Genomic DNA, 24,708 nt, shown 5'->3' with positions numbered 1-24,708 from the left:
TTGTCGGGTAGATGTCAGTGTTGTAGCTGTACTGGAACAGCTTGGCTAGAGGCGCGGCTAGATCTGGAGCACAAGTCTTCAGCACGACAGCCGGGGCCCATCACCTTTGCTGTATCCAACACGCTTAGCCGCTTCTTGATATCACATGGAGTGAATCGAATTGGCTGAAAACTGGCTTTTGTGGTGGTGGGGACCTCAGGAGGAGGCCGAGTGGATCATCCACTTGGCACTTCTGGCTGAAGATGGTTGCAAACACTTCAGCCTTATCTTTTGCACTTGCGTGCTGGGCTCCGGCATAATTGAGGATGGGGATATTCATGGAGCCTTCTGTAGGGGATGGTGGTGGGGGGTCAGCTTCACCTCTGACTTATGAGCGGTTCGAATTGCTCCCACTCCCTTGGCTCTTGGCCTTGGACTTATTTGGGGGTTGTGATAAAAGTGCCGCAGACAAACTGATTTTGGTGCAAGAACTTTGATCTTTATTTGAGAAAGAAAATACAACACCATAATAACACTCTAATAAAATGGGGAAACACTTCGACATACACGAGGGAAAATACAGTAGACAAATATCTCACCCCTCCCAATCCCACCTTACTAGCTAAGTTAGGCTCTAAAAGGACCAGGGATAATGCTCACCAAAACGACTCCTTGACAGTTGAGCTGGTTCGCGACTTCGGGGTTCGCTAGATGTGTCGGTTGGGGCCTGCCGTACCCCGGATGTGGTAGAAGACTTCACCTGTGTATCTGGTCAGTCTTCGCGAGTCCGCTGATGCGATAGGGTGCGTATTGGATCTATCAGGTGAGTACCCAATTTTCTTTGGTTAGAGATAGGGCTTCGAGTCTTTTTGAATAAAATCTTACCCGGGGTAAGTCAGGATAGTTTGTAGAGTGGAAAAACTTGCGGATCTTCGGTTTCTTCCGAGTTGGGTTTTCGTTGGTCACGGTGGCCCAATATTACCCGATTGGCTGAGGGTAATATTCGGTTGGTTGTTTCGTGGGGCCCTTGGTGCCACGAGGTGTCCGATGGTGTGTTACTTCTTCTACGAGAGATAACTGCTTTGAGATGCTTGCTCTTTGATCTTGATGTTACTCGATGATGGCTCTTCTTGAACTTGTTTCTTCTTTCCAATTGAACTGTACTGTTTAACTGTTGAACAGGCCTCCAATTATACTAATCGAGGCCTGCTAATCTACGCGCCAAATCAGTTTAGGTTTATTGTTAGATTTTGGTGGGCCTGTTAACATTGAGTTGTGTAAATTGTTTAATCGGTTTCAGGATGGCTTTCTGAGCTGTTGAAGTTGTTTAAAAATGTGAGAAGTGGTTTCGGGATGGTTTTCCTGAGCTGTTGAGCTCTTATTTAAGCGTGGTGAATTGTCCTCAAGCTTTGAGCTTCCTGTGGGGCCTGAGATTCTTTGTAGGTCAGTGAAGTGATTTGTTTCATGCATGTTTTTGGATGGGTCCTGTGAGGCTGTTCTTCCGTGGGTCTATTGTTAGCATGTAAATTTCTTGATAGGGGCTGAGTGACGTTTACAGTTCCCCCAGACAGTTTGACTATCTTGAATACTCAAACTGTCTACTGCAGAGATAGATCCCAAATTTTGTAACAGCCTTTTTCCAAACATGCCTGAGCATGTCCTTTTAAAATGCCAAGTCTGTTTCTGACCTTGAATCTCCTTGTTAGGCCCAACATGCCCTTTTATCACTCCTGAAGTTTTTTAAGAGTCCAAAGTCATTTTTTTAAATAGGGTTTTCCTTCGTTTTGGGGGGATCTGTTAATTTTGAGAATCCTACACTTCTCCTCAGTTGTTTAATTGTCGACCACCATTCACGACTGGATGTGGCAGGACTTCAGAGCTTTGATCTGATCCGTTGATCGTGGAATCGCTTAGCCCTGTCTATAGTGTTGTGTATGTACCTTTAAGAGAATAACTGGTCTCAGACTGCAGTACCGGCAGTGACCACCCCTGTATAAAAGGCGCTAGAGAGCCTCTGTTGTTTAGATTCGTTTATGCCTTTCACCAGTAAAGTTCTGTTTGTTTTCTCTCCTGCTAGTCCGTGTCTCAATCATTCACGGACTTAACACTGGCGACGAGTTAGAAACGAACTTACCTGCAACTCAGCAGCAGCTCCGACGACGTTGTTGAAGGTCGGAGCCAGAAGAAAGAAGAAAAAAAAAAATAGGCCATTGAAACTCGAGAAACGGGCGTCGACCGTCAATCATCGAGTTCAAAACTTGCAGGAGAGACTGTCCAGAGCCAGGCTGGGTTCCTCGGTCCGTGGTTTCCCAGCTAATCGGGCTGGTGGCAGGTAGTGCTCTGATCCTTCCGGGCTGCGGCGGGCTGAAGCTCGATCGGGTGGCTTTTCAACGGGGCCGGGCAGCGAGTCGGGAAGCAAGGAGAGAGAGAGAGGGTGGAGCACACAGGGTGCGGCCGGTGTTTCAAAGCTGGGCAGCGTTTGGACCTCAGAAGAGGGAGGGAAGTGTCCCAGAGGGTCCGCTCCACGACGGGAAGATAATAAAAGAAAACAAATTAATATTTAATGCGCAGGAAACCGTGGAAAGCAGCGCTAACAACAGCGGGGAAGAAGACAAAGCGCGGGAGGCGCCATTTTGTTAAATCGGGGAAGAAGGCAAAGCGCGGGAGACGCCATTTTAGATTTGCAAGATGCCGAAGACTGGCTGTATCACTGCTTTTGATAATACATTAGAGGACTGGACCACGTATGTGGAAAGAGTCGAGGTATATTTCAAGGCAAATGAAAGAGCGGAGGGGAAAAAGGCATCAATATTGCTAAACGTAATGGGCGCTAGAACGTACGGCCTATTGCGGGATCTGATTACTCCAGCCAAACTGAAGGCGAAGAGTTTTAACGAAATTGTTGCTGTTCTACAGGAGCACTTAAACCCTGCACCACTGTTGATAGCAGAAAGATTTAAATTCCACAGGAGAACTCAGCACAAAGATGAGAGCAATGCTGAGTATCTTACGGAACTACGCAAGCTATCAAAGCACTGCCAGTTTGGAGCAGGACTGGCAGATACCCTACGGGACAAATTTGTCTGTGGACTCTTGAGTGAAGGAACACAGAAGAAGTTACTCGCAGAAAAAGAGCTGACGCTAGATAAGGCTTTCAGCGTGGCAGTATCGTATGAAGCAGCAGCCAGGGGAGCTGCAGAAATTCAACAAAAACCACAGGAATACGGCACCCACGAAATGACACGGGGATTTGCAAAATGTTATCGCTGCGGCAGAACTAACCATGACCAGAAGGACTGCTGGTCCAAAGACAAAATATGCAGACAATGCGGGAAGATGGGACACATTGCACGAGTTTGTAGGTCTGGGAAGAAGACCAGTGACAACAAAATGGCTTCTAAGGAACCGTACAAGAAAGTACAAAAGATGACGGACAGTAGTTCCGAAGACCAGATGAGCGATAGTGAATCCGAGAACAGGAGATTAAGCTGTCTCAAACGTCACAATGTAATCGCAAAAGAGGATCACCGAACCATTTGGGTCACCCTCACGATAGCAGGGTCCCAAGTTAAAATGGAATTGGATACAGGATCAGCGCTAACCGTCATGAATCGACGAGACTATGAGCGGCTATTTTCACACATACCCTTGAGAGAGACATCCATCATCTTGACGATGTATACGGGGCAAAAAGTATACCCCAGAGGAAAAATAAGGGTGCCTGTCGAATACAATGGCAAGAAAATACGGAAATTGTATCTCTACATACTGCCAAATGGTGGACCACCGTTATTGGGACGGGAATGGATCAGGAAGATAAACTTAGATTGGCATTCCATTAATGCAATGACGGTGGACGGTGAAAAAGATGAAGACGTCACTCCTGGACGATTGTCAACAATCTTAGCTAACGCCAAAGAGGTATTTCAACAAGAACTGGGTACGCTTAAAGGCGTAACCGCCTCGTTAAAAATAGAAGAGAATGCAGTTCCCAAGTTTTTCAAAGCGAGACCGGTACCATATGCAATTCGTCCAGCTGTCGAGGCGGGTGTGTTGTCTAAGGTCGACTGGAGCGAGTGGGCGACACCCATCGTTCCTGTCATGAAGAAAACGTTAAGCAATAACTCCGGAGAGCCAAGGAAGATTCGCATCTGTGGGGATTTCAAGGTGACGGTGAACCCTGTCCTTCACACAGTACAATATCCTCTTCCAAGGATAGAAGACATCTTCGCCTCACTGTCTGGAGGGAAGCGTTTTACAAAAATTGACCTAGCACAAGCATATTTGCAGATGGAGGTTGAAGAGTCCTCTAGGAAGTATCTCACGATAAACACTCACAAAGGTCTTTACCAGTATCATCGATTGGTATTCGGAGTAGCATCGGCTCCGGCGATATGGCAAAGAGCGATGGAACAAGTCCTGCAAGGGATTCCGGGGACTCAGTGTTACTTGGATGACATCCTTGTAACAGGTGAAGATGACAGTGAACACCTTAACAACCTAGAACAGGTGCTCTCTAGACTACGGGAACATGGGCTGCGAGCCAACCGCCCCAAGTGCGAATTTTTTAAGAAACAGATATCGTATTGTGGCCACGTGATTGATGAAGAGGGGTTACATAAGTCACCTGACAAAATTGAAGCGGTTGTTAAGGCCCCAGCGCCTGAAAATGTGTCGCAACTGAGGTCATTCCTCGGGTTGGTGAATTACTATCATAAGTTTTTGCCGAATTTGTCGACAATTCTGCATCCACTGAACGCCCTGCTACGAACGGGGGTAGCATGGAAATGGAGCGATGATTGTAAACGTGCTTTTCAGAAGAGTAAGGACTTAATCACTTCGAAGGAAGTATTGGCTCACTACAACCCAGCACTGCCAATCAGGCTGGCGTGTGATGCGTCTCCCTACGGCATTGGGGCGGTACTGTCACATAAATTCCTTGATGGTTTGGAGAGGCCGATAGCTTTTGCGTCACGCTCGTTAACTTCTGCCGAGCGTAACTACGCCCAGATTGACAGAGAGGCCCTCAGCCTAGTGTGGGGGGTGAAGAAGTTCAATCAGTATCTGCACGGTCAAAAATTTACTCTACTAACCGATCATCAACCTCTTGTCTCCATTTTCAACCCTCAGAAGGGCGTACCGATAATGACAGCACAACGGCTGCAGAGATGGTCCCTTTTCCTAGGGGCACACCAATATGACATCGAGTACAGGGGAACTAAACAGCATGGAAATGCTGATGGATTGTCACGTCTACCGTTGCCGACGGTGGAAGAAGAAGACCTTGCAGTGGATCCAATGGAGTTATTCCACTCGACCATAGTCGAATGTCTCCCTGTGACGAATGCAAACATAGAAAAGGAAACACGGAATGACCCGACACTATCACGGGTCTATGATTTAATGGTGAAGGGATGGCCAGCACATGGCGAACCACTGCTGCCAGCATTCTCGCCGAGAAGAGAACAGCTGTCAGTGTGCAGAGGAACCTTGATGTGTGGATCCAGAGTAGTAATTCCACCTAAGTTGACGGATAGAGTGCTCAATGAGCTTCATGAGGGTCATCTGGGTGGGGTAAAAATGAAGAGCTTAGCCAGAGCGTTTGTGTGGTGGCCGGGAATCGATAGAGAAATCGAAGAGATGACCAAGAGCTGTGCAGGATGCCAGAAGGTCCAAAACGCCCCACCACAATCTCCTCTGCATCCATGGGAGTGGCCCTCATCTCCATGGCAAAGGGTGCACATTGATTTTGCTGGTCCCTTCATGGACTCGATGTTTTTAATTGTGGTGGATGCACATTCAAAGTGGCCAGAGGTAATAAAAATGTCCTCAACCACCACGGAAAAAACTATCACAGTTTTACGAACCATATTCACCAGGAATGGGCTGCCTGAACAGATTTGCTCTGACAATGGACCACAGTTTGTGTCTGAAGAGTTCCGGAGGTTCTTAAAGAACAATGGTGTTAAGCATTACACATCTGCCCCATATCATCCAGCCACTAATGGATTGGCCGAGAGGTTTGTCCAAACATTCAAGAAGGCTATCAAGGCAATGTGTAATGAAGATATACCCCTACAACACAAGGTGGACAACTTCTTGTTTGCCTACCGGAATGCGACACATGTGGTTATCAACCAAACTCCAGCCATGGTGTTCTTCAATCAAAGACTACGATGCTGCTTGGATTTGGTTAAGCCAAACGTCCGAAGAGATGTGGAGAACAGGCAGTTTCAGAATATGAATGAAAGGCCGACCAGGAGTTTTAAGATAGGTCAACCAGTTTTGGCCCGGGACTACCGCACTGAGAAATGGCAGCCAGGAACGATTTGTACACGACAAGGACCTCTCATGTATACCATGGATGTTGGGGAGAGCATTGTAAGACGCCATGCTGACCAGATTCTAGAGTCACTGGAAAACATCAACTCCACACCACGATCTGATACACCTGGTAATGAAATCGATGTTCCAATTGCAGCTACCGCAGAACTGGTAATATTGGAAGCAGATGAACCAAACAACGACATTGATTCCGACTCAACATTGCCAGAAGAACCTGATACTCCAAAGAGGCGTTATCCAGACAGAATTAGGAAGCCTCCTCAAAGACTGAACTTATAATTGCTTAAACTTAACCAATGTATCTAGCAACAGTAATTGTGATTGTAATTCGTTATCATTAGTTGTTAAATGAATGTTATGTACTGTTTATCTAAAAGGGGAGGAATTGTTGTGTATGTACCTTTAAGAGAATAACTGGTCTCAGACTGCAGTACCGGCAGTGACCACCCCTGTATAAAAGGCGCTAGAGAGCCTCTGTTGTTTAGATTCGTTTATGCCTTTCACCAGTAAAGTTCTGTTTGATTTCTCTCCTGCTAGTCTGTGTCTCAATCATTCACGGACTTAACATATAGCATGCTGCTTCCGCTGTTTAGCATGCATGTAGTCCTGTGTTGCAGCTTCCCCAGTTTGGCACCTCATTTTTAGGTATGCCTGGTGCTGCTCCTGGCTTGCTCTTCTGCACTCCTCATTGAACTAGTGTTGGTCTCCTGGCTTGATGGTAATGGTAGAGTGAGGGATTTGCCAGGCCATGAGATAACAGATTGTGGTGGAATACAATTCTGCTGCTGCTAATGGCCCACAGCGCCTCATGGATGCCCATTTTTGAGCTGCTGGATCTGTTCTGAATCTGTCCCATTTAGCACGGTGGTAGTGCCACACAACACGATGGAGGGTGTCCTCAGTGTGAAGACGGGATTTTGTCTCTACAAGGACTGTGCATACGTCACTTCTCTACCATGGAATCATCTAACTAGCCTGGTGTGACTGACACCTTCAGACCGACACGAGTTGAGCGCAGACTGCCAAACATAAACCCACAATCTGTGTCTTCTGATTACAGAGCTGACCTTCATAGTGTCTACAACAAATCATGGCTCCTCACCCTCTCAAAGACCTGACTCAAGTTTTAGATATAGCAGTCAATCAAACCTATTATTTTAAAAGACCCACATGAAAGTATATATACAGGATGTTTTAATTGAATGGCTTGGCCCCTTCCTGGGAAAACCACTGATTGTTCCAAGCACCTCGAATGAACCGTGAGACTGACCTCTGTCCCAAGACAATGGCCATCACATAGTTACAGGAGGAATCTAATTGATGACTACCACAGCAAGCAGGTACGCATTCGTGTGTCAATACCTTTGTTATACCAGACCACAATGCACATTCTCTTCAAACTTCTGGCTGACCTGTGAGTCAGCAGTCTAGGAGCCCTACTGTGAATTAAAAAATATATCTGCAGGGATCTGGCGCACAGCAAAGCGAAGGGGATGGACAGGGTAGATTGGTAGAGTATTCAGAACAAGGAGAGCTAGGGCGGAACTAGGCCAATATCCATTAATAATCACTATCCAAAAAAGAGCCACCAAATTTTGGAATCACCTACAAATGAGCAATCCCCAATGCTATCACTACGACGCCCTGAAATGCCAAGAGCTGACCATAAAGAAGAATACCCTCAGTCAATTAGTCCTGGGACTCAGTGAAGTAACTACTAACAATACTAACAATAACCAGCCCCAGGACAGTGACAGGGTAACACAAAGAATTCGACCCAACACAATCGTCGCTAAGCAAAAGGAAAAATATCTGACATATTGGGCAGAAACAACAAAAACCCAAAGCAAACTCAATTGCTACTTGGCCCTAAACAGACAATACAACATAGCTGATTACCTGACCATGGTAAAGGATAACAAACTGAGAAGAACCTTGACAAGGTACAGACTTAGCGAACATAGCCTAGCGATCGAAAAAGGCAGACACAGGCAGACCAGGCTGCCAAGAGAGGACAGGATATGCTCTCACTGCAGTCAGGGAGTGGTGGAGACAGAGATGCACTTCCTCACAGCTTGTGGAAAATATCAGGGCATCAGGGAGAATTTCTACCAAAAATTCTCACAAATATGCCCTGATTTCAGAAATCTGAATGACAACCAAAAACTCCCATTCCTACTGGGAGAGGAGAGAAGCTGTATAACACTGGCGGCGCACTATGTTACAGCTTGCCATGAACAGAGGGACAACCAGTAAACTAAGAAAAAAATATATATAAACAATGCGAATGTATATTTATACACTCAGGGATATACCTGTTTATACACTGTATGAATAGAACTGCGTTTATGTGCTAAACCATAAATGTATTTTGATGCTTTGGCAACATAAGATGTAACTTATCATGCCAATAAAGCGATTTAAATTGTAAAAAAAAAAAAAAAAATTGTAAACTGGTTAAAAGCAAAAGCTGAACAAATTTGCACACATGGCACTTTTATACCAATCTTATTACAGAAATCGGAATCGTCCAGTGGTTTGCAATCTGTTTCGTACTTGCTGGTCATAAATCTCACTGACAGGGCTGTCAACATCAGGGAAATGACAAAAAAATGACATTTAAGATCAGTGGGAGAGATTCAGTTTGAATACACTGTTAAGCACATGCAGTGAGGGTGTTTAATTATTTATTTAAACAGTGACAATGCACCAAATCCTGTTGGAGCTTGCAGTGAATGAGTGGCAGGTGTGCCCTGCTCACTGACCCTGACAGCTCTGCCCTGCTGCCGGTGACCCGGGCTGCACAGGCGGAACCTTGGTGCGCGGCAGGCTGACTCCAGCCGGAGCGTTGATGGGTCCGCGCCGCCTGTCTGCTGTCAGTGGGAGCCTGCGGCGCTCGAACCGGCGGCGAAGTAGCGGCCAGTGACCGAGCGGCCTCTCCGGGGCCGACCTGTTCCGCTACGGCCGGTGAGCGCGTGGGAGGCGCAGGAGACCTAGGGCTGGAGTCGGGCCTGATGGCGGCGGTGTCGGGCCGGACGTGCGGCGATAGCAGCGGCAGCGAGGAGCAGGCGGAGCAGGAGGCGGGGCTGGAGCCCGGCCAGGGGGGCGCGCTGGAGGCCGAGTTCGAGCGCGCGGCCCAGCACCTCCAGAGACTCGCGCACGCGGCGGGCCGGGAGACGCTGCTGTACCTGTACAGCAGGTTCAAACAGGTAAACACCCGGCCCGGCACAGGTAAACGCCCACCCCCTCACTGCCCGGCACAGGTAAACGCCCACCCCCTCACTCCCCGGCACAGGTAAACGCCCGGCTCGGCACAGGTAAACGCCCGGCCCGGCACAGGTAAACACCCGGCCCAGCCCAGGTAAACACCCGGCACAGGTAAACACCCGGCCCGGCACAAGTAAACGCCCGGCCCGGCCCAGGTAAACGCCCGGCACAGGTAAACACCCGGCCCGGCACAGGTAAACACCCGGCCCAGGTAAACGCCCGCCCCCTCACTCCCCGGGACAGGTAAAGGCCCGCCTCACTCTCACTCCCCGGGACAGGTAAACACCCGCCTCACGAGACCTCCCCGGGACAGGTAAACACCCGTCACTCCCCGGGACAGGTAAACACCCGTCTTGCTCCCCGGGGCAGGTAAACACCCGCCTCACACTCACTCCCCGGGACAGGTAAACACCCGCCTCACGAGACCTCCCCGGGACAGGTAAACACCCGTCACTCCCCGGGACAGGTAAACACCCGTCTTGCTCCCCGGGGCAGGTAAACACCCGCCTCACTTCCCGGGACTGGTAAACGCCCGCATCACTCTCTTTCTCTCCCCCCGCCCCCCCCCCCACAGACAAGTAAACACCCGCCTCGCTCTCCCTCCCCGGGACAGGTAAACACCCGCCTCACTCCAGCTCCCCAGGACAGGTAAACACCCCCCTCACTCCCTGGGACAGGTAAACGCCCGCCCCCCCCTCACTCCCCAGGACAGGTAAACGCCCGCCCCCCTCACTCCCCGGGACAGGTAAACGCCCGCCCCCCTCACTCCCCGGGACAGGTAAACGCCCGCCCCCCTCACTCCCCGGGACAGGTAAACGCCCGCCCCCCTCACTCCCCGGGACAGGTAAACACCCGCCTCACTCCCGCTCCCCGGGACAGGTAAACACCCGCCTCACTCCCACTCCCCGGGACAGGTAAACACCCGCCTCACTCCCACTCCCCGGGCCAAGTAAACACCCGCCTCACTCCCACTCCCCGGGACAGGTAAACGCCCCCCCTCACTCCCCGGGACAGGTAAACGCCCGCCCCTTTCACTCCCCGGGACAGGTAAAGACCCGCCTCACTCTCACTCCCCGGGGACAAGTAAACACCCATCTCACTCTCGCTCCCCGGGACATCTAAGCACCCGCCTCACTCTCACTCCCCGGGGCAGGTAAACACCCGCATCACTCCCGCTCCCCGGGACAGGTTAACACCCGCCTCACTCCCGCTCCCCGGGACAGGTTAACACCCGCCTCACTCCCCCTCCCTGGGAAGGTAAACACCCGCCACACTCCCCCTCCCCGGGACAGGTAAACACCCGCCTCACTCCCTCTCCCCGGGACAGGTAAACAACCGTCTCACTCCCGCTCCCCGGGACAGGTAAACACGCGCCTCACTCCCCCCTCACCCCCCCCTCAGGAAAGGTAAACACCCGCCTCGCTCCCCTCCGGGATAGGTAAACACCCGCCTCACACCCCCCCCCCCCCAACATTAACCCCCCCCCCCTCAACTCCCCAGGACAGGTAAACTTCACGCTCCCCTCTCCCAGGGACAAGTAAACCCCAGCAACAGGTAAACAGCACCCCTCACTCTCCCACTCCCACGTAAACCCAGGGACAGGTTTAAACAGGTAAACAGCCATCCAGGGACAGATAAACGCCAGGGACAGGTAAACAACACCCCCACCCACCTCCCCCAGCCCAGGGGCGGGCAAACACCCCCCTCACTCTCCCAGGACAGGTACAACCCGGGGACAGGCAAACTTCCCAGGAGAAGTAAACACCCCCCACACCCGACTCCCCCTCCGCTAAACGGGTAAACCCCCTGGGACAGGTGTAAAGGGGTAAACCCCCAGGGACAGGTGTAAAGGGGTAAACCCCCAGGGACAGGTGTAAAGGGGTAAACCCCCAGGGACAGGTGTAAAGGGGTAAACCCCCGGGGACAGGTGTAAAAGGGTAAATCCCCAGGGAGAGGTGTAAAGGGGTAAATCCCCGGGGACAGGTGTAAAGGGGTAATCCCCCAGGGACAGGTGTAAAGGGGTAAACCCCCGGGGACAGGTGTAAAGGGGTAAATCCCCAGGGACAGGTGTAAAGGGGTAAATCCCCAGGGACAGGTGTAAAGGGGTAAACCCCCGGGGGCAGGTGTAAAGGGGTAAACCCCCAGGGACAGGTGTAAACAGGTATAACCCCCAGGGACAGGTGTAAAAAGGTATAACCCCCAGGGACAGATGTAAAAAGGTATAACCCCCAGGGACAGGTGTAAAGGGGTATAACCCCCAGGGACAGGTGTAAAGGGGTATAACCCCCAGGGACAGGTGTAAACAGGTATAACCCCCAGGGACAGGTGTAAAAAGGTATAACCCCCAGGGACAGATGTAAAAAGGTATAACCCCCAGGGACAGGTGTAAACAGGTATAACCCCCAGGGACAGGTGTAAAAAGGTATAACCCCCAGGGACAGGTGTAAAAAGGTATAACCCCCAGGGACAGGTGTAAAGGGGTATAACCCCCAGGGACAGGTGTAAAAAGGTATAACCCCCAGGGACAGGTGTAAAAAGGTATAACCCCCAGGGACAGGTGTAAAAAGGTATAACCCCCAGGGACAGGTGTAAACAGGTATAACCCCCAGGGACAGGTGTAAACAGGTATAACCCCCAGGGACAGGTGTAAAAAGGTATAACCCCCAGGGACAGGTGTAAAGGGGTATAACCCCCAGGGACAGGTGTAAACAGGTATAACCCCCAGGGACAGGTGTAAACAGGTATAACCCCCAGGGACAGGTGTAAAAAGGTATAACCCCCAGGGACAGGTGTAAAAAGGTATAACCCCCAGGGACAGGTGTAAAAAGGTATAACCCCCAGGGACAGGTGTAAACAGGTATAACCCCCAGGGACAGGTGTAAAAAGGTATAACCCCCAGGGACAGGTGTAAACAGGTATAACCCCCAGGGACAGGTGTAAAAAGGTATAACCCCCAGGGACAGGTGTAAAAAGGTATAACCCCCAGGGACAGGTGTAAAAAGGTATAACCCCCAGGGACAGGTGTAAAGGGGTATAACCCCCAGGGACAGGTGTAAACAGGTATAACCCCCAGGGACAGGTGTAAACAGGTATAACCCCCAGGGACAGGTGTAAAGGGGTATAACCCCCAGGGACAGGTGTAAAGGGGTATAACCCCCAGGGACAGGTGTAAACAGGTATAACCCCCAGGGACAGGTGTAAACAGGTATAACCCCCAGGGACAGGTGTAAAGGGGTATAACCCCCAGGGACAGGTGTAAACAGGTATAACCCCCAGGGACAGGTGTAAACAGGTATAACCCCCAGGGACAGGTGTAAACAGGTATAACCCCAAGAACAGGTGTAAACAGGTATAACTCCCAGGGACAGGTGTAAACAGGTATAACCCCCCAGGGACAGGTGTAAACAGGTATAACCCCCCAGGGACAGGTGTAAACAGGTATAACTCCCAGGGACAGGTGTAAACAGGTATAACCCCCAGGGACAGGTGTAAACAGGTATAACCCCCAGGGACAGGTGTAAAAAGGTATAACCCCCAGGGACAGGTGTAAACAGGTATAACCCCCAGGGACAGGTGTAAACAGGTATAACCCCCCAGGGACAGGTGTAAACAGGTATAACCCCCAGGGACAGGTGTAAACAGGTATAACTCCCAGGGACAGGTGTAAACAGGTATAACTCCCAGGGACAGGTGTAAAAAGGTATAACCCCCAGGGACAGGTGTAAACAGGTATAACCCCCAGGGACAGGTGTAAACAGGTATAACCCCCAGGGACAGGTGTAAACAGGTATAACTCCCAGGGACAGGTGTAAACAGGTATAACCCCCAGGGACAGGTGTAAACAGGTATAACCCCCCAGGGACAGGTGTAAACAGGTATAACTCCCAGGGACAGGTGTAAACAGGTATAACCCCCAGGGACAGGTGTAAAAAGGTATAACCCCCAGGGACAGGTGTAAACAGGTATAACCCCCAGGGACAGGTGTAAACAGGTATAACCCCCCAGGGACAGGTGTAAACAGGTATAACTCCCAGGGACAGGTGTAAACAGGTATAACCCCCAGGGACAGGTGTAAACAAGTATAACCCCCCAGGGACAGGTGTAAACAGGTATAACCCCAAGAACAGGTGTAAACCAGTATTTGCCCCATACAATCTGTTTTGAGCAACACAAGATTCAATGTAAATATTCAGTACAAGCAAAGAACCATTTTTGCACATGGGCATGTGGATTTTTCACGTGTAAAATCCATTTGAATGATGTAAGTAAACCAGCAGTGCAATTTTACAGATACTGCCTTTCTAGACTTGAGTTGTGCCTGGAAGGGACATTTGGAGCTACGTAACACTAAGATGATGTACCAGTGGTTACTGATGATGGTAGTGGTAGGAGCAGTTCGAGATGATCATAGAATCTTTCAGCACAGGAGGAGGCCATTCGGTCCATCGTGCCTGTGCCAGCTCTTTGAAAGAGCTGTCCAATTTGTCTCACTCCCCAAAGCCCTGCAAATTTTCCCTTTTCAGGTATTTATCCAATTCCCCTTTGAATGTTAAAATTGAATCTGTTTCCATCCACCACCCGTTCAGGGGTGCATTCCAGATCAGAACAACGTGCTGCGTAACAAAAAGTGTCTCCTCATCTCCCCTCTGGTTCTTTTGCCAATTATCTTAAATCTGTCTCTTCAGGTTACCAACCTTCTTGGGCAGTCCCTCGGAACCGAGGATGACTTGTTTCTACACTAAAAAAGAGTTCTCAGGTGACTGATGAGTCCACTGTGGGACCTACAGTCTCTGTCACAGGTGGGGCAGACGGTGGTTGAAGGGGCGGGTGGGTGGGGTGCTTGGGTTGACATGCGCTCCTTCCACTGTTTGCGTTTGGCTTCCGCTTGCTCCCGGCGAAGAGACTCAAGTGTTCGGTGCCTTCCCGGATGCTTCTCCTCCACTTTGTGTGGTCTTGGGCCAGGGATTCCCAGGTGTCAGTGGGGATGTTGCACTTTTTCAAGGAGGCTTTGAGAGTGTCCTTGAACTGCTTCCTCTGCCCACCTGGGGCTCTCTTGCCATGTCGGAGCTCGGAGTAGAGCGCTTGTTTTGGGAGTCTCGTATCGGGCATGCGGACAATGTGGCCCGTCCATCGGAGCTGCGAGCGTGGTCAGAGCTTCGATACCGGGGATGTTGGCCTGAGCGAGAACACCGACGTTGGTGTGCCTATCCTGCCAATGGATTTGCAGGATCTTGCGGAGGCAGCGTTGGTGGTACCTCTCTAGTGCTTTGAGGTGCCTGCTGTACATGGTCCGTGTACCAGTCGCTGAAGGTAAGCATGCAGGTGCAGCAGGCGGTTAAGGAGGCAAATGGTATGTTGGCCTTCATAGTGAGAGGATTTGAGTACAGGAGCAAGGTGCTGCAGTTGTACAGGGCCTTGGTGAGACCACATCTTGAGTATTGTGTGCAGTTTTGGTCACCTTATCTGAGGAAGGATGTTCTTGCCATGGAGAGAGTGCAGCGAAGATTCACCAGACTGATAGCTGGGATGGCAGGAATGATGTATGAGGAGAGATTGGGTCGATTAGGCTTATATTCGCTAGAGTTTAGAAGAATGAGAGGGCATCTCATTGAAACTTATAAAATTTTAACAGGACTAGACAGACTAGATGCAGGAAGGATGTTCCCGATGGCGGGGGAGTCCAGAACCAGGGGTCACAGTCTAAGGTTAAGGGGTAAGCCATTTAGGACTGAGATGAGGAATTTCTTCACCCAGAGTGTGGTGAACCTGTGGAATTCTCTACCACAGAAGGCAGTAGAGGCCAATTCATTAAATATATTCAAGAAGGGTTTAGATATATTTCTTAAGGCTAAAGGATCAAGGGATAGGGGGAGAAAGCAGGGACAGGGTACTGAATTTGGATGATCAGCCATGATCTCATTAAATGGCGGAACAGGCTTGAGGAGCCAAATGGCCTACTCCTCCTATCTTCTATGTCCCTGAAGCATACAGGAGGGCGGGTATCACTACTGCTCTGTAGACCATGTAGTGCTGAGTTTGAGGTCCTGGTCTTCAAACACTCTCTTGCTCAGGTGACCGAAGGCTGCAGTGTCACACTGAAGGTGGTGTTGGACTTAGTCATCGACGTCTGCCCTTGTTGACAGTAGGCTCCCAAGGTATGGAAAGTGGTCCACGTTGTCCCATGGCCTCGTCGTAAATTTTGATAATCGGGGGGCAGTACTGTGTGGTGGAGGCAGGTTGGTAGAGGACCTTTGTCTTACGGATGTCTAGTGTAAGGCCCATGCTCTCGTACGCTTCGGTGAAGTTGTTGACGATGGTTTGGAGTTCGACCTCCGAGTGTGCGCAGACTCGAGCGTTGTCTGCATACTGTAATTCTATGACGGAGGATGGGACGACCTTGGATCTGGACTGGAGGCGATGGAGGTTGAACAGTTTCCCATTTGTTCTGTAGATTAGCTCCACTCCAGCGGGGAGCTTACTGAGGGTGAGATGGAGCATTGTAGCCAGGAAGATCGAGAAGAGTGTTGGTGCGATGTCGCAGCCTTGCTTGACCCCGGCCCGTATGTGATTTGGGTCTGTGGTGGAACCGTTGGTCAGGATCATGGCTTGCATGTCGTCGTGAAGCAGGCGGAGGATGGTGACAAACTTTTGAGGGCAGCCAAATTTGAGGAGGACACTCCATAAACCTTTGTGAGGTCAAAGAAGGCCATGTACAGCGGTTGGTGCTGTTCCCTGCATTTCTCTTGTAGTTGACGCGCGGTGAAGATCATGTCCATTGTGCCCCTTAGTGGGCGGAATCCGCATTGCGACTCTGGGAGGAGCTCTTCAGCCACTGGGAGAAGGCGATTGTTGAGGATTCTTGCAATGACTTTCCCTGTGACAGACAGCAGCGAAACTCCTGTAATTACTGCAATCAGACCTGTCACCTTTCTTGAAGATGGTCACGATTACGGCGTCTCTGAGATCTCCTGACATGTTCTCCTTCCAAATAAGAGAAATTAGTTCATGTATTCGCGCCAATAGTGCTTCTCCGCCATGCTTTAGTGGCTCGGTGGGGATTCCATCTGCTCCTGAACCTTGTTGTTCAATTGTCGGATGGCCTTTTCAACCTCATGCCGGGCTGAGGTGGTGGCGGGCAGCATGCTCTGGGTTGGAGTTGAGGACACTCGCGTCGAAGACAGAGTCTCGGTTAAGGAGATCTTCGAAGTGCTCCTCCCAGTGGGCCCTGACTGCCCCTCTGTCCTTGATGAGTACCTCTCTGTTTCTTGGCCCGCAGTGGGTAGGACCTTGGGTGCTTGGGCCGTAGGTGGTCTTGACTGCACTAAAGAATCCACGCACGTCGTGGTTGTTGGATAGCTGCTGGACCTCCTGCGCTTTCTCCACCCACCATCTGTTCTTTAGGTTGTGAGTGTTTTGTTGGACCTCGGCCTTCAGGCGTCTGTGGAGCTGCTTTCTTGCTCTCGAGTTTTGTTGCTGTTTCCAGATCAGGAATGCCTTGCGCTTGTGGCTTATTAGCTCCTGGATCTCCTGGTCGTTCTCGTCGAACCAGTCTTGGTGTTTCCTGGTCGAATGACCGAGCGTCTCTTCACAGGTGCTGATTATGGAGGCCTTGAGTGCAGACCAGCCACTGTGGACACTCTGTGTCTCTGAATCACTGGGAGTCGCCAGGCTGGTTGTGAGGCGCAGGCTGAATAAGGCCTTCTTAGCAGGGTCTTTGAGTGCTCCAGCGTTGATTTTCTTGTGGCATTGCTTCTGTTGCCACCGCTGTTTTGGGGCTACATTGAATTAGGCGGTGGTCTGTCCAGCAGTCGTCCGCTCCTGTCGTGGCGCGGGTGATGCAGACGTCCCTGTGGTCCCTCGCTTGGACGATGACGTAGTCCAGCAGATGCCAGTGCTTGGAGCGAGGGTGTTGCCATGAGGCCTTATACTTGTCTCTGATGGAACAAGCTGTTAGTTATGACAAGGCCATGTTCTAAGCATTTCGTCAGGAGGAGGGTACCATTGGAGTTGGTTTTCCCTGCCGCCTCTCTGCCGATCACACCTCACCAGAGGTCTGTGCCCTTTCCAACTCTGGCGTTAACGTCGCCAAGGAGGATCGCTTGTCGTCCGTTGGGACTCGGGATAGGGATTGTTCGAGGCTGGAGTAGAATTCCTCTTTGGTCTCGTCTGTGGCTTCCAGTGTTGGGGCGTACGCACTGATGACTGTAGTGCACTGGTTCCGGGCTAGGGTGAGCCGAGGAGTCATGAGGCGTTTGTTTATTCCGCAAGGGGCGCCTCTGAGACGTCTAACTAGCTCATTTTTTATGGCGAAGCCTACCCCATGGAGGCGGTGTTCTTCAGGTTTGCCTTTCCAGAAGAAGGTGTAACCACCGCATTGTTCCTTGAGCTGGCCTTCCCCTGCCCGCCGGGTCTCGCTCAGGGTGGCAATATCTATGTCGAAATGTCTGAGCTCCCGGGCAACGATAGCAGTATGGCGTTCCGGTCTGTCACTGTTGGGGTTGTCCATGAGGGTCCTGACATTCCAGGTCCTGAACTTCATTTTAAAGGGTGGAAGATGCCTGTGCGTGAATTCTTTTAACGTGGGGTGGCCGTTGCACACCAGCTACCACACTGGCTTGACAGAGCAAGGTCTTGGTCCAATGGCAAGGGGATCTAAGACGATTGGAGACCAGGCTCTGCTACATCGGCCAAACACACACACACACTTCCCGCAGGTCCTCTCTGCCTGGGCCCCGAGCTCCCCTCGCGATCTCCTGGTTACCAACCATCATGCCAGTGGGAACAGTTTCTCCCTATTTACTCTATCAAAACCGCTCTCAATTCTGAACACTTCTATTCAATGTCCCCTTAACCTTCTCTACTCTAAGGAGAACAGTGTGGTAAACCACTGTTGTTAGTATTGTTGTTCACCACTGTTGTTAGTACTGTTGTTCACTGTTAGTACTGTTGTTCACTCTTGCATATTGTTGTACTTGTCTGTGCATGCCTCAGCTGACTCCGCCCCTGGCTCCACCCTCATGGCTGGGCATAAAGGTCGCTGCTCGGCAGCCTCCGGCCCTTTTGGATACCAGGCAACCACAAGAGGCATGCTCTGTTCTTTGGTAATAAAAGCCTGTTTATTACTTCCAGTCTTTTGTAGCAATTGATAGTGCATCAAACAGTCTCAGCTTCTCCAGTCTCTCCATATAACTGAAGTCCTTCGTCCCTAGTACCATGATGAATTAAGAGTGCTGTACAAGAATTACACAACATTAAAGTATATTGTTTGCTAAGTAGTAAATATGTATAGTGATATTTCAGATTTAAGACCCTTATACAATGTCAGTGTCTAACCCACTGCTCCACTCAAATCCTGTGGTGGTACTTTCAGAGCAAGGTATGTGCTTGTGGAAAAAAATATAAAAGGAATATTAAAAAACTCTCTTAATTGAACAATTACACGAAGAGTTTCAACCCAGATAAAAACCTGTCTTCTCAGGTACTACTTAACCTTTGTAGTCTGTTAATATTTCAGTTTGCTAGCATTCACTTTTTCTTATCTAGTTCTGATCTGTTCAGGATCGTCATGTCCTGGTGATGGCTGAGATAATTATTTTTAAAGAGGAGTCTCTTGGCAGTGATCATGTTTTGTCAGAACCTGACTCCAGGTCTAATTTTTCTCTTGGTGTTGGATAGGCTGTCCTGTGATCAAGTGGCGTTGAATGCCATCACTCAGGAGAGTGTGACAATAGAGGTAGAGGAAGTAAGCTGTAATACAGTGAGGAAATTCTAGAACATCTAGTTAATTTTGTACAAAGATCATCTTGTAAATCGTAAAGTTTTGATCTAGTCGTAAAGTTCTCCCTTGCGAGCAGAATAAATTGGGAGAAGTAGTCCCGATACCTACAGGTGAATAATTGTGAGCTCCACAGTTGCAAAGCAACATTTGTGATATATATTAGATACAGTTGTTAAATACAGACCAAGACTATAGTGGTAAACCAAAGATGAGAGCATTATTGCACATTTCTGAGTTCTAAAGGACAAGAATTTTAGATTGCATCTTTGAAATTGCCCATGTCCTTTTTTCATACTCTTGGACTTCATTTCAAACTAGGTCTGTGATGTCAGCAGGCTGTGGTCACTTTTCTACTGTCCCTTGATTTCAAAGGCTTAAGCATTCTCTTCTTTCAATTTTTGGACCCAGCCAGTTGAAATGGGATGAAAATCTCTTCTGTCTCTTGCTGGGGAGGGTCGAAAGAATAAAAACAATTCCGAAGAGAAAATAAAACTTCCAGCCCATGCCATGTGACGTTGCATCATTTCCATGAGGTTTATGGTAATGGACCTGTTTCTATTGCACGTGTCAATAGTTTCAGCCATTATTCCTGTGTTTTGTTTTCTAGGCCAAATTTGGAAAATGCAATGTCCCAAAGCCTGGATTCTTTGACTTTGAAGGCAAACAGAAATGGTAAGTGCTTAAACAAAAAATGAAGTATTTTTTTAATATACAAGTATTAAGAAAAATATATACACATTTATATTAGTTTAAGAATAGAAAGTTAAGATGAACTGAATATGGTTGGGATGAAACCATGGCCTTCAGAAGAGGAGTGGGACCAAAAGTTGTGCCCAGCAGTACACCTGATGAGCGAAGTCAAATCCGAATGCTTTGCTTTCCTTTAAATATCTTCAACTTAAATAGTTTCTTGTTTACTGGCAGGGAAGCATGGAAGGAGATGGGTGATATGACTGCACAACAGGCTATGCAGGAATATGTTGCGGCTGTAAAGAAATTGGACCCAGAGTGGAATTCTAAGGTAACGCTACAGGGAGGGCTGAAAAATTCTACATCCTCGCCCCTCCCCCACGTTGCTAAATTTGGAAGTAATCCCATATTTGTGTCATTCGTTGCCTTTCTCCATCTCTGATCCTTTTTTCTCTACATTCTCGCTCCTTCCTATCCTACGTGACCTGTTGCCACCCTCCCCTTGGATGTCTCGCTGTTTTCTCTTGAGCTTCTTCCTGTGGTTGCATAGTTCAAATACCTTTTTGGCTAAGTGAGAAATTCAGAGTTGTATTTTATATTCATGAAATTATGATTAAAAACAAGTGTATTGAAAAGTATATTGTATAATAATAATGTGCGGACGCGTAATAGGTTTAAAATAACTGGCTAATGCCTCCATTACAAAATTGGATAATGGAATTTCATACCAATGCATTAAACATTAGTGCATAATTATTGCACAGTGTAATATCCAGGCCAGTGTACTCAGGTGTGTCAGTATACTGATATACCCTGTGCTTTCTCTATGTATGGATATGTGTTTACACCCACTGTGGCAGAGGGAGATGTTCAGCACAGGCAAGAACCACTCCCTTTCCGAAGGGACAGAGCAAAAAGTGGAGGTTAGCCCACTCCACATTTGTGTATCGCTTGGCTAATGGCTTAAGAGGGACACAGGCAGAGCCCTGGGAACAGCACATCTACTACCTATGGTTCCCAAACCTCTCCACCACTGGGGGGTTTTCCTCAGCTCATGTCTGGGTCTGTTGTAGACTAACCGATAGAGATTGATTGCTATGATTAGTCAACAACTCCATTATTGTATCATGTGACTGCCAGGTTGGTAGAATGCGAACTAGATGGACCTTGGTCTTTTTTCGTCCAGCAATTCCTATGTACGTCAATCTTTTGACACATCCACCTTATGAAGTGGATTTACAAATAGCTTTCAGAGGCAAAGTACTACTTGGTTAATCAAACGGGGGCGGGAGGAGTCCATGGAGACTGCATGCCATCATTTTGCTCTGTCCACAAGCAGGGTGAGCTTTCACCCATACAGGTCAGCATAGCTGCTTCTGCAGTGCTGGTCTGCATGGCCCTTCCTCTGACATTGAAGAAACTCCCCAAGCAGAAACCTAAAGTGGCAAATGTGACTTTGAGCAACTATGGATGTGTGATCTTGCGTCAGGAGTGGTGACTGTGCTTTGAATTCATCCAAAATGTCAATGTGGTGAATCTAGTCTGTTCATAGACTTGCACACATTGCCAATGGAAGCAGTTCCTCAGTATAAATGATAACTGCGGGCAGAAAGAAGATCCTACTCAACAAGCATAGAGTATATAAATTGATTGAAACTGCTATATATAATAGTTATTCTCAAAGTGTGATGAACTGCTATATATAATAGTTATTCTCAAAGTGTGATGAACTGCTATATATAATAGTTATTCTCAAAGTGTGATGAACTGCTACATATAATAGTTATTTTCAAAGTATATTGGTATTTGTGTGTTTATCTGAAATTCTGCAGTACAAATGCAATGGGCCAGTGGCTACAAAAACTGCTTTCTAACCCACCAGCAACTTTTAGACAAACCCAGTGAAGCCCAGTTTGTCTTGTTGTATGTTAATAATATTTAGGAAAAGAAAAAGAAAGAACTTGCATTTATATAATACATTTCACAGTCTTAGAACATACCAATGTGCTGGTCACCTTTCAGGATTTTTTGGCTTGTTTCCACAGAAAAGATGTGGAAATGAGTTACTTTTAAATGTTAGGTTTTAAAGCAAAGTGTATTTACCCAAGTTTAAAAAGGCACCGATTCGATAGGTCTCTAAAATGCTACTGATGTTTCACCATAGTTTGTAAATATTCAATTCATTAGTCTGTCACGACAATTGATAAACATCACCCTACCTACAATGTTCGAAAGTCTCTGTTCCTTTCTAGCTGTGAATAGAGGGTGATAAGATAGAGTAAAGACACAGACACTCAGTCCAGCCCAGCAAAGCCTGCAACGTCAGTCAGATTTAATACAGAAAGCTGGGAGTGCAAGCTTTGGCCAGGCTCAGAAGGAGAATGCAGGAGCGGAGTTGGGAATTATTTTGCTTAAGTCAAGAAAGATAACCCACTGAAGTGAGGAAGTGTAATGTATTCAATTTTTTAAATAATAACCTGAAAGCAAGTTATACTGATTGATCGTAACCCTGTTGCTTCTTGTGAAATAAAGCAGCTGAATGATTTGTATCTGGCTTCATTTTCCCAAGTGTTTTCTTGATTTGTCTTCAAAGGCATTGAAGAAGTACCTGTGTGGAAGACAAGAATATCCAACAACTTACATTTATATAGCACATTTCATGTGGTAAAACAACAACAACATGTATTTATATAGCACCTTTAACAAAGTAAAACATCCCAAGGCATTTCACAGGAGTATTAAAAGACACAAAAGCAATTTGACACCGATCCACATAAGGAGAAATTAGGGCAGCTGACCAAACGCCTGGTCAAAGAGGTAGGTTTTAAGGAGCGTCTTAAAGGAGAAAAGAGAGGTAGCAAAGCAGCGAGGTTTAGGCTGGGAATCCCAGAGCTCAGGGCCTAGGCAACAGAAGGCACAGCCACCAATGGTTGAACGATTATAATTAGGGATGCTCAAGAGGGCAGAATTAGAGGAGCGCAGATATCTTCGTTGGGGAGGGGGGGCGTGGTGGGGGTTGTGGGGCTGAAGGAGATTACAGAGATAGTGAGGGGCGAGGCCATGGAGGAATTTGAAATCAAGGATCAGAATTTTGAAATTGAGGTATTGCTTAACTGGGAGCCAATGTAGAAACATAGAAAAATAGGAGCAATAGTAGGCCATTCGGCCCTTCGAGCCTGCTCCGCCATTCAATATGATCATGGCTGATCCTCTATCTCAATACCATATTCCTGCTCTCTCCCCATACCCCTTGATGCCTTTTGTGTCTAGAAATCGATTTCCTTCTTAAATATATTCAGTGACTTGGCCTCCATGGCCTTCTGTGGTAGCGAATTCCACAGGTTCACCACCCTCTGAGTGAAGAAATTGAAGAGTGGTCTCACCAAGGCCCTGTACAACTGTAGTAAGACATCCTTGCTCCTGTACTCAAATTCCCTTGCAATGAAGGCCAACATACCATTTGCCTTCCTAACTGCTTGCTGCACCTGCATGTTTGCTTTCAGTGACTGGTGTACAAGGACACCCAGGTCCCTTTGTACATCAGCATTTCCCAATCTAGCACCATTTAAATAATTCTCTACCTTTCTGTTTTTCCTACCGAAGTGGATAACTTCAAATTTATCCACGTTCTACTGCATCTGCCATGTATTTGCCCACTCACTCAACTTGTCTAAATCGCCTTGAAGCTTCTTTGCATCCTCCTCACAAATCACAATCCCACCTAGTTTTGTGTCGTCAGCAAACTTGGAAATATTACATTTGGTTCCCTCATCCAAATCATTGATATATATTGTTAATAGCTGGGGCCCAAGCACTGATCCCTGCGGTACCCCACCAGTCACCGCCTGCCACTCCGAAAAAGACCCATTTATTCCTTCTCTCTGTTTCCTGTCTGTTAACCAATTTTCAATCCATGCCAGTATATTACCCCCAATCCCATGTGCTTTAATTTTGCACACTAACCTCTTATGTGGGACTTTATCAAAGGCCTTCTGAAAATCCAAATACACCACATCCACTGGTTCTCCCTTATTTATTCTACCAGTTACATCCTCAAAAAATTTCAGTAGGTTTGTCAAACACTATTTCCCTTTCATAAATCCATGTTGAATTTGTCCAATCCCGTTGATATTTTCTAAGTGTCCTGTTATCACATCCTTTATAATAGACTTCAGCATTTTCCCTACAATTGGTGTTAGGCTAACCGGTCTGTAGTTCCCTGTTTTCTCTCTCCTTTTTTGAATAGTGGGGTTACATTTGCTACCCTCTGTTGCGTCCGTGTATAATAAGACACAGACTGCGGAGAACGGTATAACAGGTGTTTACTCAACGTGGCTCACAGTGGAACTGATCTGTACAGATTACTACTCAGTGCTATATACAGGTGTGGTCACTGCCGGTACTGCAGTATACATGAGCTATAAAAGATAGTTCCCTCCTTAAAGGTATATACATTACAATTCCTCCCCTTTTAGATTAACAGTACAGGTAGACTACCCTTTATCCGGACTTCCGAAAACCGAAACCCTCTAAAAACCAAGCACGACTTACGCTGAACGAAAAAAACCTTCGGTTTTTAGAGGGTTCCGGTTTCGGAAGTTCGGATAAAGGGTAAGTCGTGCGCACGACCCCCCGCGGACCCCGCCGGC

At 48.1% G+C, this 24,708-nt stretch overlaps 1 protein-coding gene across 5 annotated transcripts in view; it reads left to right on the top strand.

Annotated features, from left to right (window-relative positions):
* Window positions 1–9,101: 9,101 nt before the first annotated feature.
* Window positions 9,102–24,708, top strand: part of LOC147121771 (acyl-CoA-binding domain-containing protein 6-like) — a 281,478-nt gene continuing 265,871 nt past the window's right edge. Inside the window, exons 1-3 of one of the 5 annotated variants that reach the window (XM_085982262.1) lie at window positions 9,102–9,533; window positions 19,977–20,041; window positions 20,294–20,390. In XM_085982262.1, coding sequence (XP_085838388.1) covers window positions 9,339–9,533; window positions 19,977–20,041; window positions 20,294–20,390 — 357 coding nt within the window. In that variant the 5' untranslated portion in view covers window positions 9,102–9,338. The remainder of the gene's footprint in view (window positions 9,534–19,976; window positions 20,042–20,293; window positions 20,391–24,708) is intronic. The other 4 variants (XM_085982260.1, XM_085982263.1, XM_085982259.1 and 1 more) reach the window with 4 other exon arrangements.

This window comes from Somniosus microcephalus, chromosome 3 (assembly GCF_052327205.1).
Source record: "Somniosus microcephalus isolate GS21.2 chromosome 3, FLI_Smic_1.0, whole genome shotgun sequence".
NCBI lineage: Eukaryota > Metazoa > Chordata > Chondrichthyes > Squaliformes > Somniosidae > Somniosus > Somniosus microcephalus.
The sequence above is the reverse complement of the archived record's forward strand: the minus strand, read 5'-3'. Positions and strand labels throughout refer to the sequence as shown.